A 23,299-nucleotide genomic window follows, 5' to 3' on the forward strand; every position below is an offset into this window, starting at 1 on the left:
CAGTTAGGCGAGGCAATCAAGAACTTAAAGCTCAAAAAAATATTGAAATTTAGAATCCTCATCAGAACAAAGAACACTATAGATTAAAATAAAAACATTAAAACCTGCTAATTGCAGGTTTAAATGTTTGTATTTCTGATCAATTTAACATTTTAAAGGTCCTCTTAAAAATCATTTGTATGGATATAACATTTTAATATTTTATATATTTCACTGCAATCTATTTTTTTAAATAAAAAAATATTTGAACTTGACAAAATGCGTTGACAATACTTCAAACACACACTATGCGTCCAATATGGCTGATAAATTGATAAATAAAATAATATAATTTATATTTTACCTATTGAATAATGTTTCCAGGAGGTGCGCAGAATGTGGCAAAGACTCAGCCAATAGATCTATGGGTAGCTCAGACGCTACACCTTGAAGTACCGAAGGTCCTAATCTCTGAAGCAGAGCAGCAGCTTCTCTGAATTGCCTTCCTTCAGACAAGATAAGAACTCTCCTCAAAGCCAAGCGAGGAGATGTATATGTGTTCCTTTCGCGTTCTCTCTCGCGTCTGATTCTTTCTCGACTCTCATTCATTTTGATTTTTTGCTCTTTATGATCGATCGTTATTGCTAAATTTTCGATCACATGATCATGAATCACTTGTGTTTATCTATTTGGATTAAGCGTTTTATGGTCATGCGTTGATTGTATAGACTGGTGACCTGTAAATAATTAAAAAAAATATTTTAGAAATAGAAATACATTATTATGTTATTACATTATATCACATTCATAGCAAGCGTAAATATTTTATTAAATTGATCTGTGTAATAAAATAATTTCAATGTATTACAGCATTAACGGTAAATTAATATGACTGAACAGTATATGTATACATATTATCAATTTTAAGTAATAAAGTAATATGATGCGGTAATATATTTATGATACATTGAAAGCTTGTTAGACATGAGATGAAATAAAAAAACGGTTTTAAATAAATTATAATATTTTTTATTCTTTATAGAAATGAGCTTTAAAAGCACGAAATAACAGCAGCTTTCACATCAATCTTTTGATCTAGTCCAGCTAAGCAGTCACATGAATCTTAAGAGTTCAACCCTATCTTCAATTCGACTTGCTTTAAGCAGAACTGCATTGATTTTAAGTCATACATTTAATAAAACCATCCCCTTAATGGAGAAAGATAATATTGTATTTAAATCGTGTAGTCTATGTGTATTCATGGCTCATTTATATAATCACAGTATCAAGTGCAAAAGGTTATATAGCACCTCGCATTCCTAGACTGCAATGTCAGCGAGTGATTGAACTACTTCGAGCTTTGTACTCGCGTAATGGCGGATTAAATGAATAATTTATACCGTAGCCCGGGGTCGCATAATTGCAAAGTGAGTCTGCAATTTTGCAAGCCAAAAACATAACGGTTCCTTGTTCGTTCCAAGAACTTCGCAACCTGATCGACTCGGATAGGTTTTCGAGTGTGTGCAACTTCCTTTTTGCCCACGCAAACGTTTCGAAAGAACCGCCGGATCTATAAACATTTAACTATCGCTTGGATTTTGTTGTAGAATAGTCACATCTGTTTTGATAAGATCTTTGTTGTGAGCTAGTTACACATACGTCGAAAATTAGTTTTGATTCAAGGTGTTTCATAAAGAACTTTTGTGTTAATAGTTTTTATTTTATTTTTAAGAACATGCTATTTATGCTACAGCAAATATAATAATTCATGACAAAATTAAACATTATTTACAGTTATGTTGTTATAAGCTTAAGGTTGTGACGAATTTTATTTAAATGAGAGATTAAAACTTATAAGAGTGTCATGTACATACAAGTAGGATTATCAGATTTAATAGCTCATATTTTTTCTGTTGCGATTTTTTAAAAACAAAGTGTTTGCTAAAAAATAAGAGCATGGAATATTTATTTATTATGAGACGTTTATTATTATTCATTAGCATATTTACTAAATTATTAAAATAATAGCGAAAATATAATTGATAGTTTAAATGTGAAAAAAAATAAAAAAGCCTAGTTTTGATTAGCTGTTATAAGCAGCAACTTAGTCAATATGATTTTTAGAAAACCTTGTAACACATACTAATGCTTTTGAACTATTTTTACTAATATATTTGTGTTATTTTACTATAAAAATATACATATTTTTGATTTAAATAAAAATAAATTAAGGATTAAGTCTTACTTTAAATATAATATAAAAATAAGATCTAAGACTAAAGAAAAGTGTTTCTGTTAATTCAGCAATATGTGCTTTTATTTTAATTTCAGCTTAAGGCGTAATACTTCAATTATTTTTTTTTTTGTATAAATTTAACAATGCTCTTTAATTATTTATTTGTCGCTTATTATACTTTTACGATTAGTATAAAACGCTGTAATATTAATTAATTGCCTGCACTACACTCTCTAGAAGTTGTCCGAACCGAAGTTACAACTAAAGTCGACCGAGACCTACGACTTCGAGTAAACGACCACACTGTCGCAAATTTCAAATTCGGCGGCTTCTGTCACGTACAGCCGGCATATTTGCGCGCGATCGTAAAATGTGCCTAATAATCACAATTTTTAAATTGTCATATTATTAAAATTACGCTACTGATAATTATAAAAGTTTGTGTGGGCACTCACCAATACAATATCAGTGCAATTTTTTCCGTCGTAAATATTCAATTTACGCAAAATCTTTGTCGGCTTTTACAAAATGCCATAAGGCATAAAAATGATACATCAGAATACGAACACTACATCTGTGACTATCCTTGAATTTGTCGCCATCATTCTAAATAAGAATTCGTTATGGTGTGACATTTATATAAACCGACCTAGGAAAATACATAAGGATATTCGAAACGTTTTTTTTTAATAAAATCAAGTACCAATAATTATTTAATTTTATATGAAAACAAATATAATAACGATATCTATTAGAAAAATATACTATCAAAAATATAAATAATCCCTTTTGGTGCTCTAAAATATTCAAAGATAAGAGTCTGTTGAAGTCTCCGATAAGCATGTGGTATTATAACTTGACCACGTGAGCAAGATGCAGCGCTCGACATGCGTGTTGACCATAGGACGCCTACGCGCATACTGAAATTGAACCGAGTTACTCGTTTTATCTCAGTTTGCGAAACACAATATCTCTCACTCTCGTCACTTAACACGCGAGAGAGCGAAATGGGAAGAATCTCACCACTCGCGCTCGAAAGAGCAGCTCCGACTTCGGTCCCTTTGACTCGGAAATAATGCCGATAATGTTCGGAAGCGCTCAAAGCTGGCCATGTCGACTGAATTACCTCACTCCCACTTTACCTCCCGTTCTCGGTAACCTCGGACAACTTCCGAGAGATTTTAGAGCGGACAGAACCAAACTCGACCGAAGTAACACACTATATTCTCCGTCCTTGGCCAACATTGGCCAACTTCCAGAGAGTGTAATGCTGGCATAATAATTGCGTCAAAACTAAAAGCCATAAAACTAATTTAGTCATTGTGTCATTGTGTCCTTGTGTGACAAAAATATAAGTTATGCGTATCCGAGCGGACGTCAGTTAAACAGTATCCATTAGTATTTATGAACAAGTGCACTACAATCGTTAGGTTCAATTAAAAGAAATGCAAGAATTGGTGCCGAATATTTTTACTGAACAGGTACGCAAACAGCACGCATTCTATAGAATGGTGACGTTGTCAATTGTGCTGATTTCAAACCTTAATTACGCTATATTACAACTATTTTTTCGAGCTCAAGATATTTATTTTTCTAAGAATCAGAGTTTATGCTTATCTGCGCAGATTTTTTTAGATCAGTGCAGAATTTTACTTTCGATAAGGTACTCAATAGCACTCCTTATTCTACATATCAGAGGATGAACAAGTTTTCATATGTACATGATTTTTTTTATCTATTGTTATACTGTTAAATATCACAAAAATTGTCACCGACCTAATTCATAAACTTGTGAGATTATGTTGATTTTTCGTTTACTTTATATGTTACAAATACTTGTAAGGCACAAAAGAAACGAAAACAATTCTAATACGAATAATGTAGATGGACTAAAATTTATTTTCACGCCTCATTTTCATTTATGATATAAATTTAAACAAATAATTTGGAATTGCATAAAATTCTTTCAACAACAGACCGAAAAATTGTTGCCTAATTCTTAGTATAAAACAGGTGTAATTTTATATAATAATTCTGTTGAAGTTTTTGAAATCTGAGGCTACGATCTGATGCGCTCGGATAGCTTTTTGGTCGTTTAAGTGTTAAAAGGAGCGAAAATTGGCTCTGTCGTTTTTTCCCGTTAAATGCACTGCTCCTATGCATACCATTTCATTCGAGCAGAACCGAAATACGAGTATGCCAGCTCATGTGAAGTACATGTTAATTGAGTATACAACAATTATAGTAAAAAGTTCAATAAACACTTGAAACCGTTATTTTTTTTTGTAAATACAGTTTTAATCCAAATTTTCACAATAAATTTTAGGTACTTAACAAATATTAGGCAATCGAATTTTATGTATTTTTATTATAAGATAAACTTACTAGCATAAATGTTTTATGCTACTATATAAATATTACACATTTTTATATGTAAATATCTACTGAAAGAAAAAAATATATTTTTTTTCCAGTATTTTTCAATCAATCAATCTCATTTTACCATTTATTTGAAAATTAAGAAATTAAATTTATCCGGAGAAAAAAAAATTGCAATATTAGTTGTATCTAATATTAATATTTTATGTGTTTTTCTTATCTTTTCTAAATTTATTTATACAATCTTTTTGTTTGTTTTCAATTAGTATCTAATTTAAGCAGTAATATATACATACAAAAAACTTTCGATTAATTCATATTTTGAAGCTGATTTATCAACGGATAATACACCGGTTAAAAATATTAACACCGTAGAATGATTATGTCAAAACAATAATTTTTATATAATAGCTGACTATACATAAATTAACTTTTAAACCGACAGGAAATTGTCGTGTGATGTTCACATGAATATAAACATAGTAATAGCGTTGAGAAGCCTTCGGTCATCCGCGGTCAACATTCTCTGTACAATTGAATGGAATCGATCTTGAACTTGTTCTTAAAATTAAACTAAATCACTATAATAATAGCTCATTAAACAAATAACCAATGCTGCTAATTATCTAGATACGTGCTTTTTTATATCTGCACTACAATAAACTTAAACTGGTTCTTAGATCGTCGGAGGTGTTACACGATTTATTCAGATACTATCGCATATCCTGTATACTATACAATTTTGAACATTAACCGAGAGTTTCGCATACGTATGTAATTACTATAATGATGATAAATGCGTATGCACAATGTTTGGACTTTTTTTAAATCGATGAGATAAAAAAAAACACAGTTTGGCCCAGATTTTGGTTAAAGTATAGTGGAAATCAGTAATAAATATCTGATTGTTAAAATAATTGTGACTATTGAACTATATTGGCGACGCCCATCGACACCTGTAATATATAGTTAATTTAATTCGTTTATAAGCTGCAATAAATATTTATTAGTAAGCAATTAATTATTGAAATATATATATGTATGTTTATAATGCAATAAAATAAATTGTTTTATCGAAGTATAATTAAAACAATTTATATAATTATTTTGCAGAATAAATTAAACTAATAAACTATTGATTTTATAACAAACCACTATATTATAAAAAAAATAATAATGTAAAATATTAGTTAGATTTAATTTATATGTACAAATGATTTTTGGTAATTATTAGTAAAATGTTTAAAATAAAAATAAAGGTACTTGAACTCATTAGATTGATTGTCATAGCATGAGGTAAATAAATCCAGAGTCAAATAAATCTTTGCAAATATGAATTAATTCAATCGTTTTAAAGCAAATTCGTATCTTTTTAATAAATAGATTATGGGATTATAAAATAAATTGTAAGCTAATATAGAAGATAATTTATGTTAATTATCTATTTAATTCAACGTCTTTTTAAATCAAATATCGTAAAATATCTTACAGTCTGTGTCACAGTTATATCTTACATATGTAAGATAATTAGAGAAATACAAATGATACATACATATAATATAAATTTGAACAATCGTTTATTACCTTATTAAGTAACAAATCATCCTGACATTGAATAATAGCTCAAGTCAAAAAATTTCAGAATCTTGGGTCCGCGCCCGCATGATACCAGTCGAACAACTTATTTTTATTAAGCTCTGGTCAGGGACCTCCGAGTTAAAAATTCCTACCATAACTGGACTCTTTGAGACATTAAAAAACTGTTATGTGTTAAACCGTAAATTGCCTAAAAGGGGAATTTTATAATATTTTTTTCATATTGATACTTTAATGCGTGTGTGTATATTTAATGATAATAAATAATTCATTCAGAATGATTAGACCGCAACCGTAACGAAATCAAGGTGAGATTTATTATCCGCCAATTACATAATGGAAGTATTGCTTCGGGCTCGATATTTATTATTGGATCGTTTTGTGGTGTGTATTAATCTAAAGGGTACATAGTTTTTTATTGTGGTATATAAAAGTGTTATGTATTATATTTTTAAAGAAGAAAATGAGAGTGGACGTTAACGAAGTTGATAACGGATCGTCTACAATACTTCATTGTAGTTTTCATGTAGGTAGCATATAGTTAGAAGAAATATGCAGTACCGCTATATTCGACAAGGGTTAAGTAACAATACTCAATTATGGTTAATGTGTTTCTAGCTTTACAGTTTAAACGTGTGACGAGCGCTAAATCATTGGTTTATTGAACATAATGTAACTTAAGCTTAACTTGTACAAAGGAATACGTTACAACTTCAATTGTAGTAACAATATGTGAAGAAAATATTGCAGTAACAGTTTTGTGCTAAATTTATTAAATAGTTACATAACCCATATTTTTAAGTTTTCTTTTTTATATGTATATATTAAAATAATGTTTTTTACATTTATGCTTAACTACTCAATCGAGATGCTATTTTACATAATTTTATTCTAGTTAAAGATATATTTTTTCTGAGAAGTTTCAATATGTATGTATTTAAAATAGATGTGAATATTTTGTTATATAATTTAGCACATACATATGTATATGGATTTTCATAAAATACTAAGTTTTGTTTAAATTAAAGCTTTATGAATAGTTTTTGTCGAGTTTGATATTTTCCGTGATTTTCATTAATATATCTCTAACTAGTGATTTATTTTGAGCTTGCTAGTACAAAATTTTTATGAAAATAAAAAATAAAAAATAAAATCCTGACACGTTTCATGATACATATAAAATATTTTTGTAATTGCTCTTTTTCTGACAGCAATATTTTTTGCAGTTTTTCAATTAAAAGAATAAATATAATTATTTATATTAATTAACATGGAATTTGGAATACTGTTCTTAATAATAAAAAAGCTCATTCTAGATAAATAAATATAGTACATATATTTAAACATATGTATATATATATATAGAAAATATGGCAAATACAGGTACCTAAAGCTCATTAGCTGATGATATAATCAATTTAATATATTGCCAAAAGTGTGTAATAGTATATTGTTTCTTAGTTATTTTTATTACAATAAGTTGAATATAAAATGATTTCATTAATAGCGCATTTAATTGTAGTTAAATATAATAACTATGATTTTAAGCTACCAAAATTTAGTAAAGTATGGCTCTTTTAAAAGTAGCTCTATTATAAAATCATAACAAAAAATATATAAAAATAATTGAAGCAAAATAGAATTAAAAATATTTTATTTGCATTATATTATATTACATACATTTATATGCTACCTAAAATACTAAAATATGGCGCATTTAAAAGTAGCCTATATGCTCTATTATTTATATATAATAATACATAGAAGCCAAAAAATAACATTGTATATGAATAGAAGCAAAGTAGTATTAAACATATTTTATTAGCAATAATTTTAATAGAATCATTAGATTCTAATGTGGTTTATATACAGTTAAAGCTACATAAAATGACTACAACATGGCGCATTTAAAAGTAGCTTGTATGCTTTATTATTTATATATAATAATACATAATAAAATAAAATATTAACAGAAGCAAAATAGCGTTAAAAATATTTTATTTGCATTAAGTTAAATATATAATAACTATGATTTTATTAGTGGCACAGTTTAATACATTTTTAAGTTACCCAAAAAGACTAAAATATGGCGCATTTAAAAGTAGCTTATATGCTATATTATTTATATTTATAAAAGCAATGTAGTATTAAGGTATTAAATGTAGTCTATATACAGTTTCAAGCTATATAAAATGACTACAACATGGCGCATTTAAAAGTAGCTATTTATATATAATAAATAATATGTAATATTAATATAAGGAAAATAGCATTAAAGATATTTTACTTGCAATAAATTAAATTTAATTACTATGTTTCTATTAGTGGCACATTTTATTACAGTTTATATACATTTTTGAGCTACATAAAATTAATAAAATATGGCGCATTTAAAAGTAGCCTATATACTCTATTATCTATATATGATAATAATACATTGTATATGAATAAAAACAAAGTAGTATAAATGGTATTTTATTAGCAAAAAATTAAATAGCATTACTAGATTCTATTTAGTGGCGCATTTAAATGTAGTCTATATACAGTGTCAAGCTACATAAAATGACTGCAAGTGGCGCATTTAAAAGAAGCCCTAATCGACCTATTATATGTATGTATTAATACATTAAAACGAACGAACAAATATTGTAGTAAAATAGTATTATTTGCAGTAAGTTAAATATAATTACTAGATGCGCATTTAAATGTAGCTTATATATAGTTTCCACCACCATAAAATGACACATTTAAAAGTAGCCTATATGCTGTTTTACTCATATTAAAATAATAATAAAAGCTATGAAGCTATATGAATTTTTTTCTATGTATATAATATTTCTGTTTGTATGTATATATATTATATATAAACAGGAATACTTATATTTATGTATTTTATTCCTTAAAATGAACAAATACCATTTATTATTATGTTAAGCATATTTAATACCTGAAAGGTATAGGACTCTATGTATTTTTTTAGTGAAAATTTGATAAAAACATAGTGATAATAATATTTATAATATGCAAATATATCATATAAAATAAAGATCATATGATTTTAAAGAAGGAAGTGTATTTTTAATTGCAGTTTGTAAAGCATGATTTTGTTATGCTTGAAAGCTTTGCTTATCCTCAATATATACATATATTTAAACAATTTAGAAATGCATAATATTACCTTTGATACCAGCTAGATTCCTTTATTTCTTGTTTTTGATCACCACATATACACACTTATAAACAAATCACATGCACTTGAACTATCATTTCATTATCACAGTGTGTATTGTCTGTCTATGTTTGAAAAAAACAATAGTCACAGATAGTCAGTCCGAGGGGAACACAGGGGTCACAATGGTGTTGCACCTGTCTTTTGGATATTGTTCGTGCGGAAAAGTTCGCGGAGCGTGTCTAGAACGGATCTAGAGGTCTAGACGTGCTGTTGGTACAACACCTGTCTGCGAAATGAGACGGTGCACTCGGACGGGCCGGTTCCGAGGCAATAAGAAGATGACTCTCCAGGTGAAACGGCCTCTAGCCGTGATCGTTCAACTCTGTCCATATCCGAGTAGTTTATGTGGTGTTTTGGAAATATCGTAATATTGTTTTGTGGATGAACAGGAGAGATCTCTCATTGATGAGAATATCTATAAATATTTTTTATTTGGATATGAGAAACATACAATGTGTAATGGCTAAGCTAAGCTTCCACATCGTTAAACGCTTAGACGAGGGGATATCTTTTTAATCAAATTAAAAAATATTTATATAGTATATCTCAATGAATATAATTATTAAGGCACAGCAAAAATATCACTACAATAATATATGCAAATAACCTTATCAAGAATGTTATTATATAACTGATAAAAATCTCAGTTTGTTAGCCAAAGAAAATCTTTGGAAATTAAAAATATAAAGACAAATAAATTGGTATTTTCATTATGTCCTTTAATTTTAGTGTTAATAATTTCAATTATATGTTTTAAGGTTAAGCGATATCGACTGCTAAATATTCATTAATTTTTAATTGAACTCACCAATGACAAAAAATGGCCGTCCAATTATTTTTTATTGCTTTAATTGTTATGCATTTTTAGCACAATTGGCATACGAGCTGTCTAAGAATTTAAACACCGGTTCCTCATTTAGCAAATAAGTGAAAAACCTCGTAGTTAGTTGGACAATAAATTGACATAGGCATTTAAAAGCACATACTTTAAGCAAAGCTGTGACTAAGGTCAAGTAAATTGTTATATAATATAATACACCAGAGAAAACATTAGTATTGCCAAGTAAGTAAAATGTCGTTATTTTTCTATTTATCACGTATGAATACTCCTTAAATTTATAAAAAACGACTAACGACTAACGTTACCATGGATTCTGTTTATATTTTTATAATATATACATTCATTTGTAAAATAATTTTTTAATTCATTAATTTATAGCCTATATTTTTAGTGTCATAGTGCAATTAATAATTTTTTTGCCAAGAGGCTTGGTGCTCCCGCCTACTTCCTCAGGTCATTAGCGACCCTTACTTGAGCACAATGCCTTCCCATCAGTGTATATCCTGGTACGGAGCTAATGATGTTCTCCCGGCATCACTCTCTTTTGTTAGAGACGGGGAAGGAAATATGTGGGGTAAGTGTTTGTTTGTTAGCAAAAATTAGGTTTAAGAACTGTTTTTACGATTAAATTTTTAGCATACGAAACAAGGTTTTAATCTTTGTTCTTTGTTATATAAATATTTGTAGTCATTTATAACATGAAAAACTTTAAAATAAGATCAAATATTTTTTAATTGTTTTTTTATTCGATTTAAAGAAATAATAGAATTCCAAAACCTGTTTCTAAAAAAATCGATTTTTGCATAAATCTTAATATAATATAAATCACATATACAAATATATAGCTTATTAAAAATAAGTCTTTAAGCAATATTATTGAGGTTAAAAAAGTGTTGTTTTAACTATCAGTTAATTTATAAACATTTGTTAATTTTACGTATATTTTTATTATTATTTCTGTTGTTATTTATTGATTAATATATAACATTTCATTTATAGTAAACTAAAATAAAAAAAATCAGTGATTCCATTAGTTTTATTGCTTTGATTTATTTTACTGCATTTTTGCATAGTATGTTTTAAAAATTTATTTTATACTATTCGACTTTTGTGGATTTTTTTATATCAATACAGAGGCTTTCAATATCTTTTATAAAATTAATATAAAATATTTTTGGTATTATTTAGAAGAATTACTAATGTTTAAATTTAAATAATTTACTCTTAAAATGAACGTTATATTTTATTAAGACATAGATTTTTTGAACATTTAAAGCTTGAAATAATGTATAATGTTAACAAATCAGTAGTTTGTAAATACTGAAGTTGTTGTATTAATATGCATTGATTATTTGTACTGTGTTTTTTGGCTTACTAAATGTTAACTGCTTTGCAGGCATCATTTCAGCTATACAGGATAGATGTCCGGGCTATCTGAGGCGCTTAATTTCTTAATATATTTGCTGATAAGGTTATTATGCAACTATTATAATCGGTTGTTGCATCGAAGCCAGTAATTATTTTTACAATGATTACAAAAATCTGTTTCAGGATTGTAAGGGCGTGTTATTGATATATTTGAAGCACTTTGAAGAAACTTTGATGAAGAGATAGAGAGGTAATAAAGCACAGGGGACGTGAATATACGCGTTTGTAATCAAGAAAGACAGGTGAGCTAAAATATTTGTATTAATAATAATATCGCCCCCCAAAAATATTTTTGAACTACTTAAAGAACCCAGATAAACAAGTTTGTGCCAACTTGAATTAATTTTTGTAGCTAAAATACATCGTTCTCTTTAAATAAAATCGTTGATGTAGTAACAATACGATCTTTTTAATAAAACTAATAATCAGTTTGTAACAAATAACTTATAAAAGTAACCTTAATGGCAACAATTTAATTAAAAATATGTATGCTTTATTATTCGCATGTGATAATTTAGGGCATGTTTTTCTTTGTTGAATATATTAATATTATCTATTACAAGGTTAAATAACTAAGTACTGAAGTCAAGGGGTAAATTATCTATGCAAATAATACATTTAAATTGCATGTAGTAGTTACGCAACATGCGTGCAAAATATTGTTTATTAAAAACTGAACGGGATATTTATTGTTCAAGAAACATCACAGTTATATAGTTTATTGTAACTTCCTTTGCATCACTCGATGAAAAATATATTAAAAAATAACAGTCCGAACTGTATTTTATCGTTATATAAATTTGACCAATTTTAGAACGTTACGTTAAATATAAAAATTAAATAACGTTACGTTTTGGGATTTATCTGAATCAATTTAAAATTATCATGATGATTTTATCTGTAAAAATATTTCAGTGGGAATTGCTAAATTAAAAAATCGTATATTTTTAACGATTTTAAAATAGACCATAATATATAAATATTTAAGTATGAAAAAAATATAATAAAATGTCAAAGTATTACTATTTTTTGTTTGGCAAATTTACCGTAAAAAATATGATTTATTATTTTTATTACACCTACGGTTCAATCTGACGACCTCACGTATTACAGTAACCGTGAACAACGTGACCGAATACCGTTCAATCAAAAGCATCAACATCCACATAACATTCGTCACAAAACTCTCCGGTCAATGTTTGTCGTCGGCGAAAGCTTTTCACACAAATTTCAAAGCAAACCGAGAGAATTCGAGTTTCACGATCCATTTGTTTGTTTCTTTCACCGCAGCATCACACATAATAATATAATACAATTTAGCACGAACATATATATGATGTTTAATATCGCGTGCATGAAATCAAATAATTACCATCGGCAATATTCGGCGAAAGACTTTCGCTATGACCATTATCGTTATGAGGAAATTTTCTAATCGATTCTCGTCTCGAATCGATTTGGGCTTAATACGCAAATTGCTCTTAAGTATACCGTATCGATGTCCGTATTATAATATAATTAAATGTCGCTGTATTGAATCAGTTCAGTTATAAATAAATGTTTGACGGTAGTAATCTATCAATTTGGGAGAAGATTACAGTTATTATGAAACTATTGTTATATTAAAATGTCACGATTTAGGGCCCAGATATAGGTCTTGGTGTAAAACGTATATTTATATTTGACGTATGCTAGAACAGCAAAAAATAAATATAGTACTAAATAATGCATCCTAAAAATGTTTTATAGATGTTTTTTATCTGAAAATAAATATCAATAATGAGTGTAATTTTAATATAAGTATATAAAGAAAACCAAAAAGCATAACCATGAAAAATATTTAGTATATTTTTTGATGAATTTATACATAGGATCAGATTTACAATTAAAATTAAATTCTGAATTATTGTGATTAAAAAAATATTTTACAATTTTAAAAACTTTATTTATAATTTAAATTAACGCTTAATTTTAACCGTAATAATAATATTTATTTTAAGACTTATTTTATAAATTTAAATATTCATTATTTAAATTGTTTTGATCGTGATTGTTTCGAAAATCCGTATAAGGTTAAATCTTCTTAAGACCCAGTGCACTTTGCAACAACTTTATTGCTTGTTTTTGAATCCATTTTCGATTTATTTTCACCGTCACATTTTTTACATTACAGTATATTGTTAAAAAATACACAATAATATTTTAAAATCCAAAGAAATATTTGCATGCTTCTTTAATGCAGTACATAAAAAAATTAGCAAAAAATTTTTTTCCACAAAAAAAATATGTTTTTTTTAATGCTCATTTAATATACTTATTAAAATAATTAAAAATAATATTTCTTCTACAAAAAATCAAAATTTACAATTCAGGCGGTTAAGGTCAGGACTATTTCGTAATGCCTGCACTATACTCCACTGGAAGTTGTCCGAACCGAAGTTATAACAGAAGTCGGCCGGGACCTACGACTTCGAGTAAGCGACCACACTGTCGCAAATTTCATATGCCGTCCGAACGGCGCCTTCTGTCACGTACAGCTGGCATATTTGCGCGCGATCGAAAAATGTACCAAATAATCGCAATTTTTAAATTGTCATTTTATTAAGTTTGTGTGGGCACTCACCAATACAATATCAGTGAAAACTTTTCGGTCGTAAATATTCAATTTACGCAAAATCTTTGTCAAAAAATGATACTTCAGAATACGAACACCACATCTGTCACTATCCTAGAATTTGTCGCCGTCGATTCTAAATAAGAATTCGTTATAGTGTGACATTTATATAAACTGATCTAGTTATATACATAAGGATATTAGAAACGATTTTTTTTAAACAAAATCAAGTACCACTACTTATTTTTTAATTATTTAATTTTATATGAAAAAAAATATAATAACGATATCTGTTAGAAGAATATACTATCAAAAATATAAATAATCCCTTTTGGTGCTCTAAAATATTCAAAGATGTCAGTGAGAGTCTGTTGTCCCCGATAAGCATGTGGTATTATAACTTGACCACGTGACTACGATGCAGCGCTCGACATGCGAGTTGACCATTGGACGCCTACGCAAATACTGGAATTGAGCTGAGTTACTTGTTCTATCTCAGTTTGCGAAAAACCATATCATTATCTCTCTCACTGTCCTCTCTTCACACGCGAGAGAGCGAAAGGGGAAGTATCTCACCACTCACGCTCGAAAGAGCAGCTTCGACTTCGGTTCCTTTGACTTTGGTCCGTTTGCCGACAATGTTTGGAAGCGCTCGAAGCTGTCCAAATCGACTGAATTACCCCAACTTTACCTACCGTTCTCGGTAACCTCGGACAACTTCCGAGAGAACCGAACTCGACCGAAAGAACCCATTATATTCTCCGTCCTTGGCCAACCTTGGCCAACTTCCAGAGAGTTTAGTGCAGGCATAAGGGCAATACCAATATCCTAGAGGCTGCCGGCTTGAAATGCAGCAGCAGACTCGAATTTGTATTTAAAAAAATGCGCTATTATTAAAAACCGGTTCCAGCTGCAAAGTGACACATGTTATATAGCTGCAAAGTGACATATATATCATAGCGTAAAGCACACATAATACATAGTGCATACAATTCACTTCCATTGGTAATTCATGTATGATATAGCCTATTATTAGAGAATTTTCAAAATCTGTGATGATCGAACGAAATTATATTTATTAAATAATCACTAATTTCACTCTTTCAGAGACGATAGAAATAAAAAAAAACACAAAAGATTCATATGGGATTTAGTCAATAATTTTAATGTGATATTCCCGACTTTAAACATCTAAACTTTTAACCACAAGTTCATTCGAACTTGTGGTTAAAAGATTAAAAAAAGCAACCGCTTCCCTCTTCACGCCAATTCTGGTCCAGATACGACATCTAAAATCTAAATCACTAGATATATACAATAATAGTACAAATTGTACTTGACTAAAAATTGTTGCATAATAATCTATAAATATTAAATACGGTTGGAATGAATTTTATTTAGATTATTTGTTGGAATCAAATTAATATTTTCACAATAAAAATGTTTTTTTAACGCATTTTCATAGAATTATGTAGGAATTAAATTATAATTTAATACAGATTAATAAGGAAACAATTAAAGTAATATTATACATATAAAGTCCTTCATTTCTAATTCAATTATCAGTACATGAACGCTCCAAAGAACACAGAAAAAACATTAGAAAACAATTTTTGGTTCAACACAAACATTTATATTCATTAAAAAACATACGTTTTTTCGATCGTATCAGAGGAAATTCTTAATTGCTTCTGATGATTGTCGGATTTTTTAGAAATATCAAGGTTGAAAGATACACCTACATACAAGCACAGGTCCATAATCCATAGCATTTAACGCACCATTAAATCGTTATCTCCAAAATTGCGTGCAACATTTCTTCGAGATGATTAAATTTGAACCTTCCGACGGGTGAAAGTATTGTCGGACGAATTAATGGACGAGAAACGCGATATCTTATATATAGTATATACCGATGGATCTGGTTTTCTATGAATGATGTTCGTGTAAGTCCGCCTTAATCTGTCGTTGTTATTTTTTTTCGATGTGCGCTAAGATGAAGAGATGTTTAGTGATTGACGTGGTTGGATTTAAATCTGATAACAAATATGTAATTTAACTAACTAAAAGTAAATTTATTGGACTGGATTTCTACTTGTCGTTTGCTTTTCTTACCTGTCGGATTATTTTTATTATTATTTAAGTTCACATGTGAATACATATTTCATGTAAGGTAAAAAACCTATTATGTCGATTATGATAAATGAGAGAAAAATACATATACAACGATTTGTTGCGGTCATATAAATATAACAATTTTTCATTCTAAGATACATACACAAAAATGAGATCAGACAGATTGATTCAGTACATATTGTATATGTATCGATAGGTTTGACCTATTTTATGTTATTGTTTATTCAGGTAATGTACTTAATCAATTTTTGTTCATACATATTTATTTATTTAATTATATGTTATTAACTGCTGGAAAACTATATTTATATCTATTTCGGAAGTTGAATTGTTATTGATGTTATTATAATTAGCATATAATAAGCATATATTTTGACCTTCCAATAATTTTTAATATACCTAGGGAATTTATTGAATTGTTTTATAATAATTATACAGAGCGTATTGTACATACATATATAATTTGGTTCATAAAACATACTGAGTATGTAAAATTATTGAATAAAAGTATTTTTATTCACTCAGGATTATACAAAAAAGTGATTATACATATATGCTTAAATTTTAGGGGTCACCTTCATTTTTTATATTTTTCATCTGAGAACAATATTATACTGAGTACATATTAATTTGAGTTTTGCTTCGTTCGTTAATTTAATTGTAATAGTATACTTCTCAATGTTTTATTCTATTATTCCCTTCCTTATTTTTTATTGCTGTATGTAGTCGTTCACAACATATTTTTAGATGATAAAATCAGAGATAGGTAGTGCAAATATGGTATCAAAAATTAATTTTTGATACCATATTTGATAGCATTTTTGGTGCTGCTGCAGCTCCGTAAATATTTGGACAAACCGCCACTGAGTATTCATCAACTTATCTAATGCCGTCGAAAGCTTCATAAACACACTTTTCATGCAATTATATTATTAAATATCAATCGACAGGTATTTATCGATCGGATGCGAGCATCCGTCGTCTGATGAGTCATAATCGCTCTGATTACAGGTATTGACCGAGAACAGGTGGTGTCGCTAATCGAACACGCACAAATTGTTTGCGATTATATTCGGACGAAAGTCTACTTGTATGCAGATATATTTATGTAGATTGTAGACATTCACTCTCATCAGAAATAGTAGTAGAGTGTCGAAACTGGACGTGCGCTTTTTGGGCGGGTTCTTCTGACATCATTTCTACTCTTTCGACTTTCTCCGTGCCGGGCTAAAAATTGCGGTCGATCCTGACTCATTTTTCTCATGGTCGAAATGACTTTTGCTTTGAAAATAATAATATTTTGGCGATAAGATTTTATGTACCATAATTCGCCTGAAATGTGTTAAATTTGAAATAATATTTGGAAATTTTTGGTTTTGGCAAATACATTTTGTTTATCTTATACTATGTAATACACTACACTCTCTGGAAGTTGGCCATGGTTGGCCAAGGACGGAGAATATAGTGGGTTACTTCGGTCGAGTTCGGTTCTGCCCGCTCTAAAATCTCTCGGAAGTTGTCCGAGGCTACCGAGAACGGGAGGAAAAGTGGGAGCAATTCAGTCGACTTGGCCAGCTTCGAGTGCTACGAAACATTGTCAGCATTATTTCAGAGTCAAAGGGACCGAATTCGGAGCTGCTCTTTCGAGCGCGAGCGGTGAGATACTTCCTCTTTCGATCTATCGCGTGTTAAATGACGAGAATGAGAGAGATAATGATATTGTTTTTCGCAAACTGAGATAGAACGAGTAATTCAGTACAATTTCAATACACGCGTAGGCGTCTTATGGTTAACACGCATGTCAAGCGCTGCATCGTGGTCACGTGGTCAAGTTATAATATCACATGCTTATCTTAGACTTCATCAGACTCTTACTGACATCTTTGAATATTTTAGGGCAGCAAAAGGGATTAATTAAATTTTTGATAGTATATTCTTCTAACATATATCGTTATTATATATTTTTTTCATATAAAATTAAATAATAATTAGTCGTTCTTGATTTTGTTAAAAAAAATCGTTTCGAATATCTTGATGTTTTTTCCTAGATCGGTTTATATAAATGTCCCACCATAATGAATTCTTATTTAGAATCGATGGCGACAAATTCTAGGATAGTCACAGATGTGGTGTTCGTATTCTGAAGTATCATTTTTATGCCTTATGGCATTTTGCAAAAGCCGACAAAGATTTTGCGTAAATTGAATATTTACGACTGAAAAGTTTTCACTGATATTGTATTGGTGAGTGCCCACACAAACTTTTTTAATCAGTAGCGTAATTTAAATAATAAGACAATTTAAAAATTGCGATTATCTGGCACATTTTTCGATCGCGCGTGACAGAAGCCGCCGTCCGGACGGCATATGAAATTTGCGACAGAGTGGTCGCTTATTTGAGGTCGTAGGTCTCGGCCGACTTCAGTTGTAACTTCGGTTCAGACAACTTACAGAGAGTGTAGTGCAGGCATTATGGTTATCAAAAATAGTTGCTGATGTAACAAATATTTATTCTTAGCAAGTCGCAACAATATAAATTATTTTAATTACGTTTTTAATAAGTAATTGCGATCAAATCTCAAGAAGTTGTCCCGATATTATCTTTACATAATTTATATTTTGGTAAACTATGATCTTGAGCATATAGTCCTCATTTAGTAATTGCTAAGGTTCATGAGTTTTAGTCCATTAGCAAATAACGATCCTTACCTGGCAGGGCTTCGCTTCAGTATGAGCTTGACATCCTACCTAGGCTGTCGCGAGTGACACTCACATTCAATAATTAATTTAAGGAGGCGCTCTGCGCTTATAAGAATAGTTTAGAGAATTACAAAAATACTGAACCAACTAGCTTTAAAGTTAAATTGAACTGTTAAAGTGTAAGTAAAAAGTAAAACTTATAAACTACGTATTTAAGTATTTACCATTTATCAGTGTTTCTTAAGCCATGTTTTACTTTTACTCACTTTTACTCACACGGGTTAATTAGTTTTGCATGATTCTTAAACAATTTTATTTTATAGATAGTGTTACCATATTTGTGTGTTAAGTAATTAAGCATTATGTAAATATGCATGACATTAAAGTGTGTTTTCATTAAGTAATGATTTTTTAGAATTGCAAATTTTAGTCACAATTATGTGACTTAACGTCATCGTCTTTTCTGCTTCATTGTTATTGTTATGAATATTTTACTACACATTATATTTTATATAAACATAAAACATTTATTTATTTAAATCTGGATGTACTTTACATAGTTTGTGTTTAATCATTAATTTAATATTGTTAATTTTGTTGAAATGCCTTTTAATTTGCATCAATTTAACCTACTCACCACAAGGACAGAACTCATATCATTCTGATCTAATTATTTTAACATTACCAATTATAAAGCAATGAAAGAATCAATTATAACGACTCATTAAAGTAGGTAATTTATTTACTATATTAAATTGGTATATACAAAGTTTGATACAATGGTGAAAAAAAATAATCACTAAGACTTATATCGTCATAAAACATAAATGATGTTTTATACATCGTGGCAAATTACAATGTATATTATGTGAATATTTACACTTTCTATTGTATATGAAAAAACCAAGTTCGTCTGCGACATATAATTGCTGTGTTTGTTTATTCAGCCATCTTTGAACGTATCTGCGAAAATTTCACTTTTAAAATCGTTCATGACGTAAAAAAGACGCGCATTGTCGTTCATGATCGGTCGTGTGAAATAATAATAATAATGACAATAGTTCACGGGCTGAGATAAATGTGAGGAGAATCGTAAGAAGAGGCGATAGTGTGAAAGTGATCCATTGTGAGACGATCGGACAGTGCGGATTGTGAGACTGCAGCGAAATCTCACGAGGGAGCACATAGAGACAGGTGTGGCGAATCGGCGGTTCGCAAACGCCGCATATAACAAATTGCCCATTTCAATTGGCAGACTATGCTTATAATATTATGTGTATTTTCACCAGGAAATGCGCAATTAGACTGCAGTTTTTCAGATTAGTTTATGTAACACTTATATAATACATTTTGTACATATAAAAATAAATACTATATTTCACTTCAACCCCACTTCAAAGAAATCGGTTAATATAATATCAAGATTAATATTGATATTAAAGAGAAAATAAACATGTATGCACATACATATGTAGTGATATGAAAACATATTAAAAAAAATCATTAAATTGTACAAAGAGGTACTTCAAAATCAAACTTACAATTGTTTATTGATAATTATCTCATTAGTGTAATTTTATGTAAAGATAGTCCGGATGTTCTTACTAGCTCCTTATGTTGTTAGGCCCATTAGCAACCCCTAAACACCCTTGTAGGATTCGCATAGTTGTGCGCCAACGAATTGGTCCACCTCCGTTCTTTACTTGAGACGCTATTTTATGAAGTTTGGTAATTTTTATCAAACTTTGCTAGTTGTTTCGACTGTTTTCTGTCATTTTTAATTAGTTGCCAAGGACTTGACAAAAGGGTCTCATGAGACTATTCATTTGTGTCAAATGATTTTTTTTCTTGTAGGCGGACATTCATTAAATGTTACCAATGATATTAATAGTTATTAAAACACTTGCATAAAACATTTAAGCCTCACTTAAACAAATGTCAGTGCATAATCGGATTCACATATCATAGAATGACGTTGTTGCCAAATTTTTTCATTCATGTATCACCGCTATGCAGTGTATAGTCTAATACAGTGGTTCTTAACCTTTTCAAAGTCACGGTGCACTTTTGATCATGGGAAAAAGTGGCGGTGCACCAGAATTAAGAGGTCGAAAAAAATATGTAGACATAATTTTTATTACATATTTAAAAAAAATAATAATTACGTACAAAATTACATACAAATTTCTTACATAATTTTTAAAATTAAATTATATAAAAAAGTTTAGTATTGAAAATAAATTTAAGTAGTTAATTTTGCCCTAGAACAAATTTTTAATTACGTGTTTTATTAAAAATATTTGTATTAATATTTAAAGGTGCTCTTTGGGTGGCAAATCTAAGTTGTGCATTTTCCCCCCTTTGCTTACCCAAAATGACGTTTCTGCTTAACATAATGGAATTTATACGATCAATCAAAAATTAATTAATGTGATACCTGAGCTTGTTAACTTTTGCAGATATCAGAAATATTACGTCGAATATTTTATGTAGTTACCCTGAATTCTTCGTTTAAATTTTTTTCTGTCTTTCTCGTTTTTTAGTTTTCATATTAGTTGTTGTTGAGAAACCAAGCTCATACAAATATGATGTTGAAAACTGTAACAAAATGGTCAGTGTCTTCATGTAAAGAAGTGAATATTCCTCTTGGACAGTAATCTTAAAATTCTTCATAGTTATTTCGGAAAATTTAATTTTTAGAGTACGATCAGTCGACAATGAGACTAATTTGATGATTTGGTATCCGGTCATAATTTTCTATATTTAAGAATGGAAAATAATGTGCAATTTTTTCTTTCAATAAAGTTAAATGTTCTATTATTGCGGAAATAACTCCCTTGGGAATGTTTTCGTTAAGTGAAGGAAACATATCTACTTTTTTTATATTATTCGATTTTTCGAAAGAGTTATTTTTTTCCGAAATCCTGTCAATTTGTCAATGGATGTCATGAATTTTTCGTTTTTTCCTTGAATGCTTGTGTTAACGCTATTTAAGTAATTAAAAATATCTGATAAATATGTCACTTTAGCATACCAATCATTATTCTGAAGACATTTTACAAAATCATCCATACCTTCATTTCGAAAAAAGTTTAACAGTCATTCTTAAGTTCTATGAATCGGCATAAAACTTTACCCTTAGATAACCACCTGACTTCAGTGTGAAAAAGCAAACACTCGTACATAGCTTCCATAGAAATGCAAAGTTTTTTAAACATAAGTGTTTTTAAAGGTCTTGATTTTATGAAATTCACTATATTTACAACTTGATTTAGTAAAGGTTTTATTAGTGTTGCTGGTAATATTTTCGAAACTAAAGATTTTCTATGAAAAAATAGTGCGTAGATATAATATTAGGTTTTCTTGTCTTTGCAAGGGTTACAAATCCTTTAAATGAGCCTACCATTGAAGGAGCACCATCCATACAAATTCCTACACATAACTTTTATGATATTTTAAATTTTTCTAAATATGAATAAATAAGATCAAAAACATCTTGTCCTGTCGTATGCTCGGTAAGTTCCTTGCAGCATAGATATTGATTCACTATTTTGTTTTCATTTATGAAACGAACGAATCCTAGTATTTGTGCCTTACCGCTAATGTCAGTAGATTCGTCGACTCGTAAAACAAAATATCGCTTGGAAAGTTTATCGTTAACTGTTTTCTCAGTATCATCCGACATATTTAATTATTTTTTTTATTGTATCGTTTGAAAGAGGAATTTTCATAATTTCCTTTTTGCTTCATCACCAAACATAATTTTTCCTATTTCACAATATGCAGGCAAAATTAGAGACTCTGCTATAGTATGTGGTTTTAATTGTACAGCAATCAATTCAGCAATCTTGTATGACGCCAGTTGTGCCTTATCAGAAATTTTAACAGTTTTTTCAAAATATTTCGCTTGCTTATTTTGCATGCTTACCAATCTTTTGAAGTAATCTTTACTTTTTGATGCAAGATCGGCGTGCTTCGTAGTGAAGTGGCGATTTAACTTGTCAGTATACATCGCGCTATTGGACAGTTTTTCTTCACATACAACACATAGTGGAATGTGATATCCTTCCTCATTGATGCTAGAAAAACTGAAACGTGAATATTCTTCAGAATACTGTCCATTATTTTATTTTATTTTATTGGATATATTTTCTTTTGT

General features: G+C 29.3%; 1 protein-coding gene across 1 annotated transcript in view; it reads right to left on the reverse strand.

The window, feature by feature from the left end:
• The window catches only part of LOC148228114 (uncharacterized), a 30,420-nt gene extending 20,751 nt beyond the window's left edge, over nt 1-9,669 (reverse strand). The window contains exons 1-2 of the mRNA XM_088199106.1: nt 9,369-9,669; nt 344-716 (exon numbers count right to left, since the gene is read on the reverse strand). Of these exons, the coding sequence (XP_088055232.1) occupies nt 344-588 (245 nt within the window). The 5' untranslated portion in view covers nt 589-716; nt 9,369-9,669. The remainder of the gene's footprint in view (nt 1-343; nt 717-9,368) is intronic.
• Nucleotides 9,670-23,299: the final 13,630 nt, after the last annotated feature.

This window comes from Plectrocnemia conspersa, unplaced genomic scaffold, assembly GCF_051122295.1.
Source record: "Plectrocnemia conspersa isolate PC_06_02 unplaced genomic scaffold, ASM5112229v1 ptg000012l, whole genome shotgun sequence".
Classification (NCBI taxonomy): domain Eukaryota; kingdom Metazoa; phylum Arthropoda; class Insecta; order Trichoptera; family Polycentropodidae; genus Plectrocnemia; species Plectrocnemia conspersa.